The sequence below is a fragment of the Ranitomeya imitator genome, chromosome 5 (genome assembly GCF_032444005.1).
Source record: "Ranitomeya imitator isolate aRanImi1 chromosome 5, aRanImi1.pri, whole genome shotgun sequence".
In the NCBI taxonomy this organism is placed as follows: Eukaryota; Metazoa; Chordata; class Amphibia; order Anura; family Dendrobatidae; genus Ranitomeya; species Ranitomeya imitator.
Window position 1 is genome coordinate 420121362 of NC_091286.1, and position 21739 is coordinate 420143100.

General features: G+C 42.1%; 1 protein-coding gene across 1 annotated transcript in view; it reads left to right on the forward strand.

The window, feature by feature from the left end:
• Positions 1-11639: 11639 nt before the first annotated feature.
• The window catches only part of PDCD1 (programmed cell death 1), a 102664-nt gene continuing 92564 nt past the window's right edge, over positions 11640-21739 (forward strand). Inside the window, exon 1 of the mRNA XM_069727071.1 lies at positions 11640-12123. Within this exon, the coding sequence (XP_069583172.1) occupies positions 12051-12123 (73 nt within the window). The 5' untranslated portion in view covers positions 11640-12050. The remainder of the gene's footprint in view (positions 12124-21739) is intronic.

Sequence of the window (21739 nt, forward strand, 5' to 3'; positions counted from 1 at the left end):
AGTGGGGGATTTTTCTCAGCAGCCCATTTGAGCATAAATATACATTTCTAGCTGTAGGATAGAAGTAGAAGTCATATGACTAATGAAAATGTTCTCGGGGTATATCCTTAGCATTATCACTGGCTAAATACCTGCAATGCATCTAGTACTGGTACATTGGATTGGAGGCATTCTTGGTGTATTATTATGTAAAAAAATAGTTTTATGCTATTTATTGTTAATAAACTTTGAATTTTTGAACGTAAACATTCTGTGGCCTAGTTAATATACCTGTTGGGCTATTAGTGTACCCCAAGGAACTTATCTAGATGTGTGGTGAGCACTTTGAACCCCCAAATGTTTCACTACAGTTTATAACGCAGAGTCGTGAAAACAAAAATTCTTTCTTTTTTCCACAAACATTATTTTTTAGCCACCAGTTCTGTATTTTCTCAAGGGTAACAGGAGAAATTGGACTGCAAAAGTAGTTGTCCAATTTGTCCTGAGTATGCTGATACCCCATAGGTGGGAGAAAACTTCTGTTTGGGCACATGGCAGAGCTTGGAAGGGAAGGAGCGCCGTTTGGAATGCAGACTTAGATGGAATGGTCTGCAGGCATCACATTGCGTTTGCAGAGCCCCTGATGTACCTAAACAGTAGAAACCCCCCACAAGTGACCCCATATTGGAAAATAGACCCCCCAAGGAACTTATCTAGATGTGTTGTGAGAATTTTGAACCCCCAAGTGTTTCACTACAGTTTATAACAAAGAGCCGTGAAAATAAAAAATCTTTTTTTTCCCACACAAATTATTTTTTAGCCCCTGGTTTTGTATTTTCTCAAGGGTAACAGGAGAAATTGGACCCCAAAAGTTGTTGTCCAATTTGTCCTGAGTACACTGATACCCCATATGTTGGGGTAAACCTCTGTTTGGGCGCACGAGAGAGCTCGGAAGGGAAGGAGCACTGTTTTGCTTTTTCAACGCAAAATTGGCTGGAATTGAGATCGAACGCCATGTTGCGTTTGGAGAGCCCCTGATGTGTCTAAACAGTGGAAACCCCCCAATTCTAACTTAAACCCTAACCCAAACACACCCCTAACCTTAATCCCAACCCTAACCCTAACCTAACCCTAATCCCAACCCTAATCCCAACCGTAAATGTAATCCAAACCTTAACTTTAGCCCCAACTCTAACCCTAACTTTAGCCCCAACCCTAACCCTATCTTTAGCCCCAACCCTAAGTTTAGCCCCAACCCTAACCCTAATGTTAGCCCCAACCCTAACCCTAACTTTAGCCTCAACCCTAACCCCAACCCTAACTGTAGCCCTAACCCTAACTGTAGCCCTAACCCTAGCACTAACTTTAGCCCCAATCCTAACCCTAACTTTAGCCCCAACCATAACCCTAACTTTAGCCCCAACCCTAACCCTAACCCTAATGGGAAAATGGAAATAAATACATTTTTTTAAATTTTATTATTTTTCCCTAACTAAGGGGGTGATGATGTGGGGTTTAATTTACTTTTATAGCAATTTTTTTAGTGGATTTTTATGATTGGCAGCCGTCACACACTAAAAGACGCTTTTTATTTCAAAAAATAGTTTTTGCGTCTCCACGTTTTGAGAGCTATAATTTTCCCATATTTTGGTCCACAGAGTCACGTGAGGTCTTGTTTTTTGCGGGACAAGTTGATGATTTTATTGGTACCATTTTCAGGCACGTGACATTTTTTGATCGCTTTTTATTCCGATTTTTGTGAGGTAGAATGAACAAAAACCAGCTATCTATGAATTTCTTTTGGGGGGGCGCTTATACCATTTCACGTTTGATAAAATTAATAAAGCAGTTTTATTCTTCAGGTCAGAACGATTACAGTGATACCTCATTTATATTTTTTTAATGTTTTGGTGCTTTTATACGATAAAAACTATTTTACATAAAAAATAATTATTTTTGTATCGCTTTATTCTGAGGACTATAACTTTTTATTTTTTCGCTGATGACGCTGTATGGCGGCTCGTTTTTTGCGGGACAAGATGATGTTTTCAGCTGTACCATGGTTATTTATATCCGTCTTTTTGATCGCGTGTTATTCCACTTTTTGTTTGGCCGTATGATAATAAAGCGTCTTTTTTTCCTTTTTTTTTTACGTTGTTCACCTATGGGTTTATGCGGCGCCCCAGGGTCCTGGTCGTCGCAGTGATATTGCTTTCCTCTCGGGGAGAGTGATGCTACATTTGGAGGCAAAGAAGGATAACTGCATCCAGGTATCACAAACATGCAACACATTTCACACTCCAGGCCACCAGGGGGAGCTCCTGCCCCTATTTATTAGGTCACTCCCCATATATATATAACTGGTAGTCTGTATGGAGAGTTAGAACGTTCCAGACCAGAGTCTGAGGAGGATGGAGGGTAAAAGGAACTGTGCATGCCCTCAGAGCTGTTGCTTCCAGAAAGAGACATTGAAAGGCAGAACTATATTGAAGCAAGCGTGAAGGAAGTCGAAGCAAAGGAGAGGATACCAGAAGGGGACCAGTCCCGCTCAAGCTGTCTCCTCCTGAGGTGGAACATCTCGGTAGCCGGAACACCGAGGGAGTAAGGACCATCTACAAAGCCGGGTTATCTTAAAGACCCTATAAACAGGCTCAAGTCACTAGTCATACGGGTTTTGTCCTATCCTATACGGGGGACAAAGAGAGCGAAACATCGCATCTGTGAAACCCTTACGTCAAGGGCATGCCATCATGGGAGGAGACTACCAAAGTGGCGTGAACAGTGATGAACACCCCCTAAGAATGCTACTACTCGACGAGGATATGCCCGTCTACCAAAGAGGTCCGCCTCCTGATCTGCAATGACAGGAACAAGGAGAAGGAGGAGCACCGCCCCCAAGAAATGGAGGAGTAGCGTGCATGTGTGTCCGCAGACCCCGGAGCAGGGATGGCGACCAGTGGGTACCTGAATGATGACAAAGTGACCCGGGGCCATCACAAACCACCGGAGGAGGACCCGAACTCACCGCTGCTGGAGGATCCAGACTTCCTGGAGCCGCAGGTGGAGACACTGAGCCGCCAGCTCCAGGACACAGAGCTCACCGCAGTGAAGAAATGGAAGTCGGTCCTGTGTAGGAAGATCGTACTGGAAGAGTCGCAGTCCGTGCAGCAGCTGACTCCAGCATCCTCATCAGCGGAGTGGACCGACATCGATGGAACCACATCAGACGCAGGTATAGAAAACGACCCTGCCTCGGTGACCGATCCCGCTCCGGTGACAGTCCCTCTCCCAGACTATGACCAGACCCCAGCCTTCGCTCCTGCTCCAGTGACTCCCAACACCACCGACAAGACCCTAATCCTACTCCCAGCACCAGAGGGCATACCGCTGGACGTAAGCCCTGAGGGGGTGATTTTCCAATGGGACACTCCGAGAGCCGGGTTGAGCGAGTCCACTGGGGAGGCCCAATCGGGAGGGTCCTATATCACAGTCCTCACCTGGGAGGAATATAGACAATGCTTGATATTACAATGGAAAGAGAGAAAGGAGCATGAAGTCCAATGTAAAACACAGGACAATCTTCCAGCCAGATGGGGTGTAGTAGTGGCCTTCTACCCTAAAAGGGGTTGGGGTTTCATTCAGGAATCCAGGCTGCCGACAAACGTCTATGTCACCCGCGGTGATGTGGAATCTCATCTCCGGGGGGGGGGGCATCCTGAATGAGATCTATGCCGAGTGGACCATGTGACCTGTACCCGACACAAGGATAAAAAGGGCTGGTGCACTCGAAATGTTAGGAAACGCGCACCCACCACAACGCCACCTAGTGTCAAAGTTGATACCGCCACTATCCCTCCAGTTACAGAGCCTGCAACTTCTCAATCCAACACTACTACCACTGTGTGCATAATCACCGCCACTGAGACAACTGCTGTGGCAAATGCAATAGCTGACATACGTACGCAACTACACAAAAATTGATAGCAGCTAATGACTTGACCATACATGAGAGACAAATCCATGACGTTTACTTGGAACTAGAAGAAGATCCGGATACCCACCTTCCTTGGCTAGGAAGTGTTCGATACCAGCTGGTGCCTTGGCTACTGCTAAAGTAATTTAGAAATGAGAAAAATGACTGTAAATAGTTCACTGTTGCCTTTTTGCTGCTAATGTTTATTGAACCCAACCAGGGTTATTCTTGAAAGAGGTCCTCAGTTTTAAGAGGATCCTAAGTTTGCACAAGTTGCATTAAAGAACTGGGAATCATGGACGGTGCATGATCAAAAACTTTCACTTGTAAATAGTTTGCACCTTCTTAAAGGTGCCTCCTACTGGTTTTACAAGAAGAAGCTTACTGAAAAGACTGTTCCTGATAATTTTGAAAGTTAATATTGCTGCTGTTTAATGACTGACTCGAATGCTATTTGCACTACCTCAAAGAGAAAGGACTTGAATCTTGCTTGAACCCTTAAAGGGAATGTTGAGTCGTCGCACTTCATTGAACTCGTGCCTTGAGTTGGTTTGTTATGCTAGTTAGTCAGCATATTAGAGAGTTAATACATTAAAGAGTTAACATGGTAAATAATAATAGTAAAGTTGAAATATATGATAATGCACTTTGAATAAAATTGAAGGAGCAAGTATAGTAAACCCGTGGGGTTGGTTGAAACTTTACACTGTGACTCAAATAAAGTAAATGCTTGATTTTGTGTACTTTTATTGTTTTTTTTTTTATTTAGATAAAGAAATGTATTTATTGGAACAATATATATATATATTTTTTTCTTTATTTAGGATTTTTTTTTTCTTTACACATGTAAATATTTTTTTTTACATTGCCCCAGGGGGGACATCACATTATAGTGACAGATCGCTGATCTGACACTTTGCAGTGCACTGTGTCAGATCAGCAATCACACAGGCACTGCAGAGAGGCTTCCCGGCACCTGCTCTGAGCAGGAGCTTGCAAGCCACCTCTCTGCAGGACCCAGGAGGCCCCCCACAGCTATTTTGGATCCTTGCCTGCAGGGAGGAGGAGGTAGGATAACCTCGGAGCAACGTGATCACCTCACATTGCTCCGAGGGTCTCAGGGAATCACGCAGGGAGACCCCTCCCTGCGCGATGCTTCCCTGTGCCGCCGGAACGCTGCGATCATTTTTGATTGCAGTGTGCCTGGGGTTAATGTGCCAGGAGCGGTCCGTGACTGATCCTGGCACTTAGTGCCGGATGTCAGCTGCGATAGTCAACTGACACCCGGCCGTGATCGGCCGCGCTCCCCCCGTGAGCGTGGCTGATCGCACTGGAAGTACTATTCCGTCCATGGGAAGTAGGGCCCACCCCACATGGACGGAATAGTATGTCCAATGGTAGAAAGAGGTTAAGTGCAATAGTCAAGTATCAAGTGCAGTTATGTGCATGGAGGGTGTGGAGACAGATGAATAGTAGGGTGCAGATTCAGAATAATATTTGGAAGGAGGGAACAGGGCATAGTTAGTTTACTGAGTAGTTGATGTGGTAGGCTTGTTTGAAGAGATGGGTTTTTAAAGCGCGCTTGAATAGGTCGGGGCTAAGTATCAGCCTGATCGTCTGGGGAAGTGCATTCCAGAGAGCTGGCGCAGCACGAGAGAAGTCTTGGAGATGGAGGTGCGAGGTTCGGATTATGGGGGATGCTAGTCTTAGGTCATTTGTAGAACGGAGGGCACGTGTAGGGCGATAGAGATGAGAGAGGAGATATAAGGCGGTGCAGAACTGTGGAGAGCTTTGTGGGTGAGAGAGATGAGTTTATACTGGACCCTGTAGTGAATGGGTAGCCAGTGTAATAACTGGCACTGTCGGTAAAGCGGCTGGACAGAAATATGACCCTGGCTGCCGCATTCAAGATGGATTGGAGAGGAGAAAGTTTGGTAAGAGGGAGACCGATCAGAAGAGAGTTGCAGTAATCCAGACGGGAATGAATAAGAACGACAGTAAGAGTCTTAGCAGTTTCAAAGGTAAGAAAAGGTCAGATTCTGGAGATGTTTTTAAGATGCAGGTGACAAGAGCGAATGAGTAATCGGATATATGGAGTAAAAGAAAGTTCGGTGTCAAATGCGACCCCAAGACAGCGGGCATGCTGCTTCGGAGTTATGGTTGAACCCCCCAGAGTAATTTTGATGTTGGGTAGAGTGAGGTTAGTAGAAGATAGAAACACAAGAAGTTCCGTTTTGGAGAGATTTAGTTTCAGATAGAGGGAGGACATGATGTTAGAAACAGCAGACAGACAATCCTTGGTATTTTGAGGTGATGTCAGGGGAAGAAGTGTATAATTGGGTGTTGTCAGCATAGAGATGGTACTGGAATCCAAATCTGATGATTGTTTGTCCAATAGGGGAAGTGTATAGAGAGGAGGGGGCCTAGGAATGAGCCCTGCGGAACCCCAATAGTAAGGGGACGAGGAGAGGAAGAGGAGCCGGCAAAATATACAGTGAAGGAGCGGTCAGAGAGGTAGGAGGAGAACCAGGAGAGGGCTGTGTCCTTGAGGCCTATCGAGCGGAGCATAGAGAGGAGGAGCTGATGATCAATAGTGTCAAATGCTGTGGAGAGATCCAGGAGAATCAGCAGGGAACAATGATCTTTGGATTTAGCTGTTATTAGATCATTAGAGACTTTAGTGAGGGCAGTTTCAGTGGAGTGTAAAGAGCGGAAACCAGATTGTAAGGGGTCGAGAAGAGAGTTATCTGAGAGATAGCGGATTAGACGGGAGTGGGCCAAGCGTTGCAGGAGTTTAGAGATGAAGGAAAGGTTAGAGACAGGTCAGTAGTTAGCAGTCTAGTTCTGGTCCAGGGATGGCTTTCTAAGTAAAGGGGTTATGATGGCATGTTTAAATGAGGAGGGAAAGATACCTGAATAAAGAGAGAGAGGTTAAATATTTTAGTCAGGTGAGTGATGACCATTGGTGAGAGAGACTGCAGGAGATGTGAAGGAATGGGGTCACTGTTGCAGGTTGTAGGCCGAGCAGAAGCGAGGAGCTTGGAAACTTCTTCTGAAATAGGCTCAAAGATGTCTAGTGAGCTTGAGGTGCGGCAGCGAATTTGGATTTTTTCTAGGAAATAAGTGGCCAGATCCTGACCGCTGAGGTTGGTGAAGGGGGCCTGTACTTTAGGTTTCAGGAGGGAGTTTAAGGTTTCAAAAAGTCATTTTGGGTTGTTGGATAGTGAGGTGATGAGTGTGGGGAAGTAGGATTGTTTGGCCAGATGAAGGGCAGAGTTATAGGTTTTGAGCATGAACTTATAGTGGATGAAGTCTTCTGCTAATAGAGATTTTCTCCACTGCCGCTCTGCACACCTTGAGCAACGCTGAAGAAAGCGTGTTTGCATAGTGTGCCAGGGCTGCCATTGTCTGTGTTGAGTCTTTCTGCGTGTGGAAGGTGCTGCTTCATCTAGGGCATTCTTCAGTGTATTATTGAAGTGTGACAATGCTAAGTCTGGACAGGAGAGGGAGGAGATGGGGGCTAAAGATGTGTGGAGATTGTCCATAAGCTGCTAGGTGTTAATGGTACGTGTATTCTGATAAGTGTGGTAAGTGGGGGTGTCCCAGGTGAGGAGACAATTCTTGACAGAGAAGGAAAGAAAGTTGGGGTCCGAGAGCGGGAGAGGGGAGTTAATAAAGTCGTTCAACGAGCCGGGACGGGAGAAAACCAGGTCCAGAGTATTCCCGTCCTCATGCGTAGAAGAATTAGTAAACTGTGAGAGGCCGAATGAAGAAGTTAGAGAAAGAAGATGAGAGGCAGATTTGGAGAGGGGATCATTGATGGGGATGTTAAAGTCTCCCATGATGAGGGCGGGGATGTCACAGGATAGAAAGTGAGTAAGCCAGGTGGCACTGTGGTCTAGAAACTGGCGGGAGGAGCCTGGAGGGCGATAAACAACCGCCACTCTCAAGGAGAAGGGCTTAAAGAGTCTGACGGCGTGGACTTCGCAGGAAGGAAATGTAAGTGAGGGATCCGGGGGGATGACCTGGAAGTCACATTGTGATGAAAGGAGCAAACCAACACCTCCACCCTGTCTGTTCTCAGCTCTGGCGGTATGTGAAAATTTCAGCCCACCAAATGAGAGAGTAGCAGCGGCGGTGTTGTCTGAATGCTGGATCCAGGTTTCTGTAATAGCCAGAAGGTTAAGAGAATTAGAGAGGAAGAAATCGTGAATGTAAGTTAGTTTGTTACACACAGACCGTGCATTCCAGAGAGCACAGTGGAAAGCAATAGCAGAAGGCATGCACTGAATGTTAATAAGATTAGCAGGGTTTTTATATATAGCTGGAGGAGAGTAATGTATGCTGGTGGAATGAGGCCCAGGGTTTGGGGTGATGTCGCCTGCAATTAGTAAAAGGAGAAAAAACAGAAAGAGCAGGTGGTGGGATGATTTGTATGAGCATTTTGAGTGCTGCATGGAGGTATTGGATGGTTTGGAGTGGGTAAGAAATGTCAGTAGAGCCTCAGAGTTATACATGGGAGAGGGGAGAAGGGAGGGGTGTATATGGAGAGAGTGCACAGAAGGTGTTGAAGGGCGGGTGTGTTGTGAGAAAGCAGAAGTAAAAACAAATAAGAAGCAGATTGATATGATGAATTCATACTGTAATATGAATGACCAAGAAGCATGATGGTTTGTAAAACTTAATCACCTTACCTGTCTGCTGCCCTGTCCAACTGCATATTGATATCTTTGTGGCATTGATCCATGTCCCCTGATGAACCCCCAGGATTCTTACGGGGGGGGGGGGGGGGGAACGCGTCGGGCAGAATAGGGAGGATATCCCGGCAGGAGATTAAAGGAGCTGGATGATCGCATCACCACCCACAACGCCTCTGGGACGCAGATGAGTAGAAGCGTTGGATACAGTATTGAACTATGGGGTGTTTTGGGACAACTTTTTTAACCTGCTTTGGTGGTTCTCTGTTTTTTCTTTTTGCTGGGATGTCTCTGGTATGATGTGGGCCACTGTCCTTTTGTGAATTCCATATATCTGGGAGTCATTGGACGTTTTTGGATTTATTTTTTGGACTATATTTATTATTTTTTTCCTGCAAGTATAAATATGGGATGGAGTGGCTCGCTGATATTTTGTGGATAAACGAGACATTGGTATTTTTACCTATTGGGGTGTGACTTTGTACTATTCCCTTTTAGGGACTCTTTTCTTCTGGCAGACAAAAAATTTGTGTTTTTTTGCTGTGTTTATTTTTTTCATTTTTTTTTTTTTTTTTGTAGTTTTTTTGATTTTTGTTATATTCCTTTCATTTTTGGGGGTATTTATAGTGGATATGTCCCTCTTTGGGAAATGTCATTGAATGTACAGAAGCACATGGTCACCCTGAAGTATATACATGGGATGGAGTGGCCCGCTGATATTTTTCTGGATTAAAGAGACATTGGTGTTATTTTTACCCCTTTGGCAGTGACATTTTCGACTATCCCTATCTAAGGGACTCTCTGGTTTGGCGGATCAAGAAAATATTCTTTGTTTTTCTGCTATGTTCATTTTCTTGATTTTTTTCTATTTTTATTTGTGTAGTTTTTTGATTTTTTATATTTCTTTCATTTTTTCTGGGGTGGATATATTTGGCACGTCTCTTTTAGGGAATATAGGGTCTATTTAGGGCTACTAGGGCCAGTCGTCGAGGAGCGGGGGCGCCTACCGCAGAAACTTAGGGTGCCAACCTCCGCTGTCAGGTAGGAATTAAGAATAGGGCACCTGACAGGGCAAGGTAGTTTGTATCTGGCTCTCATGGGTTGTATTTTGTAATACCTTTGTTGCATATATTGGAACAAACTTTTTTTTTAGCTTTAATTATTAAAAGTTATATTTTAAGGATCCTTGTTGTGTTTTGGTTTTTTGGTTGTTTTCTAGGATCTTGATATTATTTGCTTTGAGTGGTTCTTTTGCCCTGTCCAACTGCCATTGTCTAAGTGCCAAGCACTTGATACTGTTGCACTTAATATCTGTTGCGTGCGTCACCCTGCGCACGTGCTATCCCAGCCAGACTAAATATATATGTAATGAAATGACTGCTACCATCAGGCAACAAATGGCCACAATCAGCAATTAAGCAATTAGCATAAGGCCAGAGCAGGCATTACTATGCAGGGTAAACAACCAATGCTGAACAAGGCCATAAAACAGTGGGGAAAGAAAAAAAAATAGCTTTGAACACTTTAAAGCAGAAACCAAAAAGAGAGAAAAGAAAAAACAAAAACAAAATCACCACAGGAGTGATGGATGAAATACCATGAAAAAAGCTTGCAAGATATGGTTCCGTTCACACTTGTCAGACAGAGCACACAAACGGATGATGGATGAAATACCATGAAAAAAGCTTGCTAGATATGGTTTCATTCACACTTGTCAGACAGAGCACACAAATGGATGATGGATGAAATACCTGTGTGAAGAAGAGAGGAACATCAGCTTCAATTCCATTGTCTAACTGCCAAGCACTTGATACTGTTGCACTTAATATCTGTTGCGCGCGCCTGCGTGCGTGCTATCCCAGCCAGACTGTTGGCCTCCCTCTGGCTGTGGGAGGGCTTTCAATAGCCTCTTTTGGGCTCTGTCCATTGTCAGTGATACTTTTGACCTCGGCTGAGTTCCTGACCCCCGTGTATCTGAGGATATTGCCTGCCTGTGTGTGATTGCTTGTGTATGATCCGGTCCGTTCCTGTTTCTGAGTTTGCTACCCGATTCTGTACTTTCTTAGTCTCTCGGTTTTGACCTTTGTTTGTCCCTGACCTTCCGCTTTGTGTTTGCCATCTTATACCATACTGCTATCTCTGGCTTTCTGACCCTGGATTGTTATTGACCATATCTGTCCGTTTCCGCCTGTACTGTGTCATCTCCTGGTTTACCCGTGTCGGTCTGGCATTCCCCTGGGCTTCTCTAGCCCAAGCTCCGGTCCCCGGAGTCCAGGGCTTGTCTCCACCCCCTGACACTCTCCTTGCCGTCACATGCTTCAGGTCCTCTTTAGCTGAAGCATGCTTCCCGTCCTCTTTAGCTGAAGCATGCTTCCCCACCGCGGCCGTCCGGTTCCTCTGGAATCTTTGGGCACCATCCGCTCAACTCAGGACACGCGCACTGGCTCAATAAGCAAGGGCAGTGCGGTGTCCATTACACAATCAAGTCATCACTTATTCTTTGAGTGACTGAGTTGGGATAGCTAAAGTTTGTACAGATTTTTTTAACCTCTTTGTGTGAATCAGAATGTTTTTTTGTTTTTTTGCTGACAGCAATTTAAGATATTGAAAATAGTGACAAAATGAAAAAGAATTTTAGAAAGTTGTGTAAAGTTTGATTATACAATGATTCTATTTTGCATTTATATGAATCTGACAAACATGCAAGCTAGACAAGGTACGTTCCCTTTCTACATCATTCAGTGTATGAGATTTCTTCCTTTCACCGCCTCCACATCGTCACATAATAGAGACACAAGTAAAATACTCCTCCTACAATGAGAGGTAAGTACATCAGTGCATTGTCTGCAAGTCATCAGCTTTCATATTCAGATGCTTCCTCGTGTTTCTCACTTCTCTGCGGACAAGGCCTGTATCCATAAGCGCTTCTTAACTCATATGACACTGAGACACAGCAAAAAAAACTAGCTATAGGACACAGGATGGAAAGAGTATTGCATTACCATACCTTGTTAAAGATTTCAGAACATCGATCAGTGCTAATTAGTCTTTAGATATAGGACTTTAAAGAATCCAAGACCTGAAAAAAGTTGGAACCTTCACTTTTTGACCATCTGGCTACATTTTTCTCTATGGACAAGTCTTTTTTACAATCTGAATTCAATAATACTTCGCTGTCAAGAGAGTTGTGAATACAACCACAGCTCGCGTATCAAGGTAGACCACAAGCCACAGAAAGACCACCCATTCTACTCACCACAAGTTCCTTCATCTACAACAGTTAATTTTCATCAGAACAGACTTCTTTATTTTTCTCAACACGTGAGCTACACAGGTGCCAACTCAATTTTACGTTCAAGTAGACTGAGACAGAGGGAAATAAGACTCCCCCGCTCGTTTTGATGAGAATGGAGCGTTTGTGTCTTATCACACAAAGTATCTGTGTCAGCATTGTTCTGGGAGATGCCCTTTTTGGTAAGAATGTTACTTCATTTATATATCACTGTGTATTTTACTGATTACACACATATGTTTATCTGTATGTATCAACATTTAGCTATATTTATACAGCTTTGCATACAATGGGACATTTATAGAAAAAATATGTTTATAAAATGAAAAGGTCAGAAGTGATATTTCCCTAACTGAAATAGAATTTGTAATGTAGTGTGAATGAAAAACAAAATTTAGCAACATTGCTGACACAAATCAGTTATGGTGGGTTATGCCATATTTAGTACTTTAAAAATTTGTCAATGGGATGTAATCCATTATGGGTGATGAAAAGATGTTGAAGTAATATATTGCTTTGTAAGGACATATATTTGTATAAGCAGAACTCAGACACATGCTTGCATACTTTATATTTTTTTGTACCATAACATAAAATATTTAACTCTACGACATAATTACGACACTTTGCTATACTATGTGATACCTTACCCTATTACAATATACTGTATATTACCATATGAAATTTTTATTAAACTACGATATTATTATTATTTATTATTATAGCACCATTTATTCCATGGCACTTTACATGTGAAAGGGGTATACATAATAAAAAACAATTACGATAATCATGAGCAATACAAGTCACCAACTGGTACAAGAGGAGAGAGGACCCTGCCTACGAGGGCTCACAGTCTACAAAGGATGGGTGAGGATATGGTAGGCGAAGGTAGACAGGGTTATACAGCGGTTTGGTGGTTACTGCAGGTTGTAGGCTTTTCGGGAAGAGATGGGACTTGGGGTTCCTTTTGAAGGTTTCCATGGTAGGCAAGAGTCTGATATGTTGGAGTAGAGAGTTCCAGAGAAGGAGGGATGAGCCTGAGAAATATTGTACGCGATTGTTGGAAGAGGAGATAAGAGGGGAGAAGGAGATCTTGTGAGGATCAGAGGTTGCAAGCAGGTAAGTACCGGGAGACGAGGTCACAGATATATGGAGACAGGTTGTGGATGGCTTTGTATGCCATGGCTAGGGTTTTGAACTGGAGTCTCTAGGCAATGCGGAGCCAGTGTAGGGATCATCATTTTAGTCTTTACCTTCCAGTATTACATTTTGATACAATACCTTATATTATTGTATATACAGTAGTGTATCATATTATATCATATGGTTTCATCCTGTTAAGCTATATTATACAATAAAATGCCACCACAACACTTTATACTATACCACAGCTAATATAAAATACCTTACCATACTGTACTATTCAATAGGCTACCTTAGGATACCTGCTGACAGCTGATATACTATATCTTATTATATCTTATTTTATACCTTAGTGTGCCATATTATATATTAATATATTTTAACTAACAGTATTATCTAATGTTACTGTAGCAAGTTAGATTATACCATATATTATACCTTTCCATACCATAGTATATAACACCTTACTATGTTATACTATGACTTACCATAAGAACCCTAGAATACCATGCTACATCATACCAAAATATATTTTATGAATATATGTATGAATCCTTAAATTCAATAAACTTTACAAACGTCATTATATTTTAAGACCGTGACCAAAACTTTTGCATTTTTCATGTGCTTTGTTCCTAAGAAAAGTGGTTTAGAGGCATATACAGGAAATGAAAAGTTGAGTAAGACAGAATTAAATGTAGTAAAAAACCTGAATTTTTTAAATTGCATCATGAACAATTGCATGTTGTGCTTATTAAAATGTCATAATAGTTTTTTAAAGTGCTTGTGGAAATGATAAAGGAGCAATGTTACCTATTTATGTTCAGAAATATATTGAATAATACAGAATAAGTCGGCATGTTTGACACATTTACATTTCCTAATTGTCCCAGATATACCCATCCAGTCTGATAATGTTATATGCATTGAAAAATATACTGCATTCAATCTTACATATACATAAAATACCAATGAAAAACTCCCTAAACACGTTCCAAAATCATTTTACAATTAATGTGTAATTACAGGAATAATTTCTCTATAATTAGATACTAAAAACTTGGTACATAAATATTTGAAATGTTAAATATTTTATTAATGAACAATTAAAGTAGTAGCTTTGGACTACAAGGAACCATGCATTCTTTTAAGAAGTACAGTCGTGCTAAATAAGTTGTTGATGGATGTCTTTTTCCCATACATATACTGGACTGTATAGCTTAATGTACTATTTCTTTCTGAAAAGAATGAATGAGAAATGTCACCACTCTGAATCATAGCTGCTACTTAGATCGAGTCCACACGTTCGAGCTTCATATGCGTCCCATTCATTTTTTTTCATGGATACAGCACATGCCCATTTTAGTCTATGACCATATTCACATGTCCACTTGTGAAAAACAGAGACTTGTCTGAATTTGAATCTCATTGAAATGAATATATATGAGAAAAATGGATGACAATAGATGGAAAATCAGGTTCTGGAACCAAAAATGGATGAAAATCGAATTCAGATCACTATTGAAAAACAGCCCATTTTTTAGTTCCCTCCAAAAAAATTGAAGTGTGATTTTGGCCTTACAGTGTTTCTTTGATATTGAACATATGATAACAGGAATGGGGGGCACAGCAACAGTTCATATGGAAAGTAGAATTATTATATTCCATTCAGTAATAATTCTGTTAATATTAAGTGTTAGGCCATGATTAGAGTGTGGATTTGATTGCTTCTATTGCTTTTTGGTTTCTTAATAATATTGGTAATGTGTTTTACTGATATTGTGGCTTTCCCATTTTATGCAATTATGACATCCAGTTATAATGCTTAACCAATTTAGGCCAATTCACACCTGCATTCTGGATTTCTGATTGCCTGTTTTATCTTAGGAACAATCTTGTAACTCAAACATAATTGTTTCATAACTGATGCAAACAGAAACAAAGAGGCCTCATTAATAAATATGGGGGGCACCATCCTTGTTCCATTTTCTGTTCGTTTTTAGAATGGAAGAAAAAGGTACGTAACGCAGAATTTTTTTTTCTAAAAACTGACACATAATAATCAATGGGGTCCCTCTGCTTCTATTTGCATCAGTTATGCAATGGATCCATTTGGACACAAGTTATGTTTCTGTTCCTAAAATGAAACAGATAATTGGAATGTGTGAACATAGCCTTAGTACTACTAAAAAGTAAATAAAAACACAGCTAGCCCATTGCATAAACAGACTAGACCTCCAGTTTTTCTCAGATTCTTGCGTGGGCAGGATCATTATTGTTTAAATAATTATAAGAATTTAGAAAAAAAAAAGGTCAAGGTAGTTAAATATTTTATGGCTTTGATGGAAATCTGGGTAAGGAAATATGTTATTCTACTTGTAGAAAGCTATGGTAGATCGATAATGATATTTAATATGGTGTATAGATTGTGTTGAAACCATTGACAGAGCAATACAGTCTATATTGTTACTACTGCTATTACTGACAAATTGCCACACTTGTCTCAATAATCACATTATGCATACCACTTCCATATCAAAATATGCAAACACTGCCCAAGGGAAATAACCTCAGGTTATAAAGAGACGTATGGCATTTGGCACTGGTGTGAGCAGTTCTACTCGGACTGCACAAGAGCGCGTTCCAGGGCACTTCTGAAATCATCATTTAATTAGTATTTGCAGTTTGATCATTTTCATCAGAGGTTTAGTAGTCCCCTAGTTCAGTTACAGGGGTTATACAGTATTTTCTTATGTCTGCTGAAGCTAATGCATTGTGTATGTGAGAATGATGCCTAGAAACTCTACATTTATAAGAATACATTGCACATGCGCACTGTATGTACATATTTGTACTGTTTCCACCATTTAGTTTTGTCTTTCTGAAAGGTTATGTATTAGAAAAAATATATTATAAAGGTATATATATTGTGTGTACATATCCAATAAAAATGATGGTTGTCAAGATAAAAAAAAAAAAAATATATATATACAATTTCTATTGAAAATAAACACATACAAAAATTCACCATTAAAAAGAAACAGGGAATCTCTCAACTATCAAAAACAAAAACTATGTGGGAATATGCAAAGACATATACATTTCTGAATTTGTAACAACGATGAGTTTTCTGTTCAGGATCAGGATAAAGTGCAAGTGCCAACATAGTTATGAGTCTAATCTTCCATATTAGCCTCAAAATAAGTCTGTTCAGAGTCCATAAGTACATTTGACAAACATATACATTCAATATGGACATTCAAAATATAGATAAACTTACAGCCCAGGATCAGCGTAAGAGGGCCCACTTGCCCTGTAGCTGCACTCCATCAACGCCGTTTCACCATACTTCTTCCAGGGGAAACGGCAGCATCAGGGTGGAGCCACCGGGCTATGTTTTTGTTTCCTGAAGAAGTGGGTTATTCTTCGAAACGCATAGAAAAAAATAAATAAAATGATATGTTACATTGTTTATGGCACTTGGCGTTTCTTCATCAGCTGGCCTCGTGGATAGAGACCACAAACTTTCTATTGTTTTAATATTGCCTTTGAAATGATAAGAAAAAAACAGGATGATCCAGGCAATGTAAATCTTTGTAAATCTAAAATATATAGAGATAAAAGGTAAAACATTAATTATTATATCAGGAGAGTAACAAGAAAAACAGCACTCACCCAATTCTTCTTTCAAGATGTGGTTTTAATCCATTAAATAGGTGACATTAATATTTGCCGAAGTGCAGGTGTCAGGGGAGTATTTTCAGGAAGAGTGAGACCTGTTGGAAGGATCAGGTGAGTGCTGTTTTTCTTGTTACTCTTGCTGATATAATATATGCTCTTTATGCATGCACCACCCAGAAGACATCCGATGAGGCTATTTCTGACGATTTAGGTTGAAATAACGCACAGAATAAAGTGACTTGTTGCATGGAATTACCTGTTTTTTTTAATTAAAAAGTTAATTATACATTTATCTTCTTTGTTGGCTATGTTGTTTGCCCATTGTTAGCCTGGTTTTTAGAGAACATACAGAAGTATGACTCTGGATCTTGAAGAAAGGTTTCTTTACTGTCAGAGCAGAGAGAATACTGAACCAGAGAATGATGCAATTGTAAATAATAATAAAAAAAGTTTAAAGGGGTACGGCATAACTATTTTGCATAGTGTACCAATAATACAGGTTATATTTATTAAATTACTATAGATAACTTGATGAAATAGGATTCTTTACAATTGTCATATTTCGAGTAGAAAAAAGAAAATTTCCCTGAGATGAGAAAGGCTGGCTTCTGCCCCAAAGGAATTGTTGTCTTTGCCTGGATCAGCTTTACAAATGTTAAATGGGTTGATCAAGATAATGCAAAATCAGCCCACCGGAGGCAATTTAGAATAAATAAATAACATATATTCCACGTTTTAATCCCTGATTTTCTAGCTTCTGAATCTTCCTGCTAAGTCTCATTTTCTTTCGCTGCATATTCACAGCCTATATACCCAACATAACTGCTGCAGCCAATCACTATCCTCATTGTGCCATATACAGTACTTACCTGCACGCAACCTCCGATCCTCACCAGATCTTCTCCTCTACTCCCCTCTTCGCACAATCACATATCAGATTTTTCCCACGTATCCACTCTACCCTGGAACTCTCTATCCCAACATATCAGACTCCGGCCTACTCTGGGAACATTCAAAAGGAATCTGAAGACCTACCTCTTCCATCAAGCCTATAACCTGTAGTAACCACCAAACCACTACATGACCAGCTCTACCCTCACCTACCATATCCTCACCCATCCCTTTTAGATTGTGAACCCTCACGGGCAGGATCTTCTCTCCTCCTGTACCAGTTGTGACTTTTATTGTTGAAGATTACCCTACTAGTTTTTAATATATATACCTCTTTCCATATGTAAAGCGTCATGGAATAAATGGTGTAATAATAATAATAATAATAATAATAATATACTGCAGAGGCCAATGATTAGCTGCAGGCATTGGACATATACAGTGGGGCAAAAAAGTATTTAGTCAGTCAGCAATAGTGCAAGTTCCACCACTTAAAAAGATGAGAGGCGTCTGTAATTTACATCATAGGTAGACCTCAACTATGGGAGACAAACTGAGAAAAAAAAAATCCAGAAAATCACATTGTCTGTTTTTTTAACATTTTATTTGCATATTATGGTGGAAAATAAGTATTTGGTCAGAAACAAACAATCAAGATTTCTGGCTCTCACAGACCTGTAACTTCTTCTTTAAGAGTCTCCTCTTTCCTCCACTCATTACCTGTAGTAATGGCACCTGTTTAAACTTGTTATCAGTATAAAAAGACACCTGTGCACACCCTCAAACAGTCTGACTCCAAACTCCACTATGGTGAAGACCAAAGAGCTGTCAAAGGACACCAGAAACAAAATTGTAGCCCTGCACCAGGCTGGGAAGACTGAATCTGCAATAGCCAACCAGCTTGGAGTGAAGAAATCAACAGTGGGAGCAATAATTAGAAAATGGAAGACATACAAGACCACTGATAATCTCCCTTGATCTGGGGCTCCACTCAAAATCCCACCCCGTGGGGTCAGAATGATCACAAGAACGGTGAGCAAAAATCCCAGAACCACGCGGGGGGACCTAGTGAATGAACTGCAGAGAGCTGGGACCAATGTAACACACTACGCCAGCGGTTCTCAACCTGGGGGTCGCGACCCCGAGGGGGGTCGAACGACCAAAACACAGGGGTCGCCACCAGTGGCGTAGGAAGGGGGGAGAAGAAAAAAAAAAAAAAAGACGCCCTTTTAAATCTTCAGGCGGCGCCGTCCGCCGCCACGACCAGGGCCAGCTCCCCCCACCCCCGGGCCCCGCCCCCGCTCTAATACTCACCTCTATTGGTTCCTGCGGCGCCGGCAGCTGCAGCGTCCTCTGACTCTGCGACGTCTCAGAGCAGAGGGCGCGATGACGTCACTACTGTGCGCGCCGCTCTGCCTCTCTGTCCTGAGCGTCGCAGAGCTGGAGAGACGCTGACTGGCTGCACCGGACCTGCGCTAGGAACGGGAGAGGTGAGGATTTTACTTTTTTTTTTTTTTTTCTTTATGTCTGACTGTCTGGGGGCAATGCTGCACACACGGGGGCAATACAGGAGACCATGTGGCAGAATGCTGGACACACTGGGGCAATACAGGAGACTATGGGGCAGATTGCTGGACACACTGGGGCAATACTGGAGACCATGGGGCAGAATGCTGGACACACTGGGGCAATACAGGAGACCATGGGGCAGATTGCTGGACACACTGGGGCAATACAGGAGACTACTATGGGGCAGATTGCTGGACACACTGGGGCAATACTGGAGACCATGGGGCAGAATGCTGGACACACTGGGGCAATACTGGAGACCATGGGGCAGATTGCTGGACACACTGGGGCAATACAGGAGACTATGGGGCAGATTGCTGGACACACTGGGGCAATACTGGAGACCCTTTGGCAGATTTCTGGACACATTGAGGCAATGCTGGAGACCCTGGGGCAGACTTCTGGACACACTGGGGCAATGCTGGACACTGGGGCAGATTGCTGGACACACTGGGGGTAATATGCTGGACACACTGGGGCAATGCTGGACACTGGGGGTAATATGCTGGACACACTGGGGCAGATTGCTGGACAACATGGGGGTAATATGCTGGACACACTGGGGGCAGGACTTGAGGCATGGGCAGAATGTAGATACGGGGCATGATTGGAGACATGGGGCAGGATTGGATCATGGGGCAGGACGGATACGATGGAGGCTGGTGGGGCAGGATGGGGAGATCATATGGAGTAGAATGGATACTCATGAGGGCAGGATGCGAGAACATATGGCTGGAGCCAGGAATGAGATAAACGGGGCCAGGGTGGGGAATAGTGTTACCATAGGCATAATAGGGGATAATTAAGGGATATTATTACTGCAGTGATGTATTTATTTTATTTTTTGAGTATACTGTTTTAAATGGGGGGGGCGGTCCTGTTACTGTGCAGAGTGACACTATATCGCCTTTTTATCTTCATGTGGTGTAATGTAGAAGTTGTGAAAAATTAAGTAATGTGTTCTGCAAGCGGAGCTCTAGATAACTGTGTTATTTCCTGCAGAAACGAGTCCTGGCTGGAAGGAATGATGGCGGTCTGTGCTGGATGAAAGATGAAGGACTTCACCTAGAGACGTCACTGGTGAGTCAGTGTTACCTATACACTGACACTATACACTGTATACTATATAGAGGTCCTGTGTATAATGTCACCAGTGATCTCTGTATTACCTCTATACATAATGCATATCAGATATTTACATTCCGAATCATAACTAATAAAATTACAGTTTTAAAGTAGCCACCAAAATTATTTTTTGGGTTGGGGGTCACCGCAACATGAGGAACTGTATTGCGGGGTCACGGCATTAGAAAGGTTGAGAACCACTGCACTACGCCACCATGGACTCAGATCCTGCAGTGCCAGACGTGTCCCACTGCTTAAGCCAGTACATGTCCGGGCCCGTCTGAAGTTTGCTAGAGAGCATTTGGATGATCCAGAGGAGTTTTGGGAGAATGTCTTATGGTCTGATGAAACCAAACTGGAACTGTTTGGTAGAAACACAACTTGTCGTGTTTGGAGGAAAAAGAATACTGAGTTGCATCCATCAAACACCATACCTACTGTAAAGCATGGTGGTGGAAACATCATGCTTTGGGGCTGTTTCTCTGCAAAGGGGCCAGGACGACTGATCCGGGTACATGAAAGAATGAATGGGGCCATGTATCGTGAGATTTTGAGTGCAAACCTCCTTCCATCAGCAAGGGCATTGAAGATGAAACGTGGCTGGGTCTTTCAACATGACAATGATCCAAAGCACACCGCCAGGGCAACGAAGAAGTGGCTTCGTAAGAAGCATTTCAAGGTCCTGCAGTGGCCTAGCCAGTCTCCAGATCTCAACCCTATAGAAAACCTTTGGAGGGAGTTGAAAGTCCGTGTTGCCAAGCGAAAAGCCAAAAACATCACTGCTCTAGAGGAGATCTGCATGGAGGAATGGGCCAACATACCAACAACAGTGTGTGGCAACCTAGTGAAGACTTACAGAAAACGTTTGACCTCTGTCATCGCCAACAAAGGATATATTACAAAGTATTGAGATGAAATTTTGTTTCTGACCAAATACTTATTTTCCACCATAATATGCAAATAAAATGTTAAAAAAACAGACAATGTGATTTTCTGGATTTTTTTTTCTCAGTTTGTCTACCATAGTTGAGGTCTACCTATGATGTAAATTACAGACGCCTCTCATCTTTTTAAGTGGTGGAACTTGCACTATTGCTGACTGACTAAATACTTTTTTGCCTCACTGTATCTAAACATACAGCAGCACACTTTGTGCCCCAAGAGATTGTGGCTGGTGGAAGTATCTTCTTTTAGGCTGCAGTCACACTATTAGTATTTGGTCAGTATTTTACATCAGTATTTGGAAGCCAAAACCGAGTGAGGAACAATCAGAGGAAAATTATAATAGAAAAACGTCACCACTTCTGCATTTATCACCCACTCCTGGTTTTGGCTTACAAATACTTATGAGAAATACTGACCAAATACTGCTAGTGTGACTGCAGC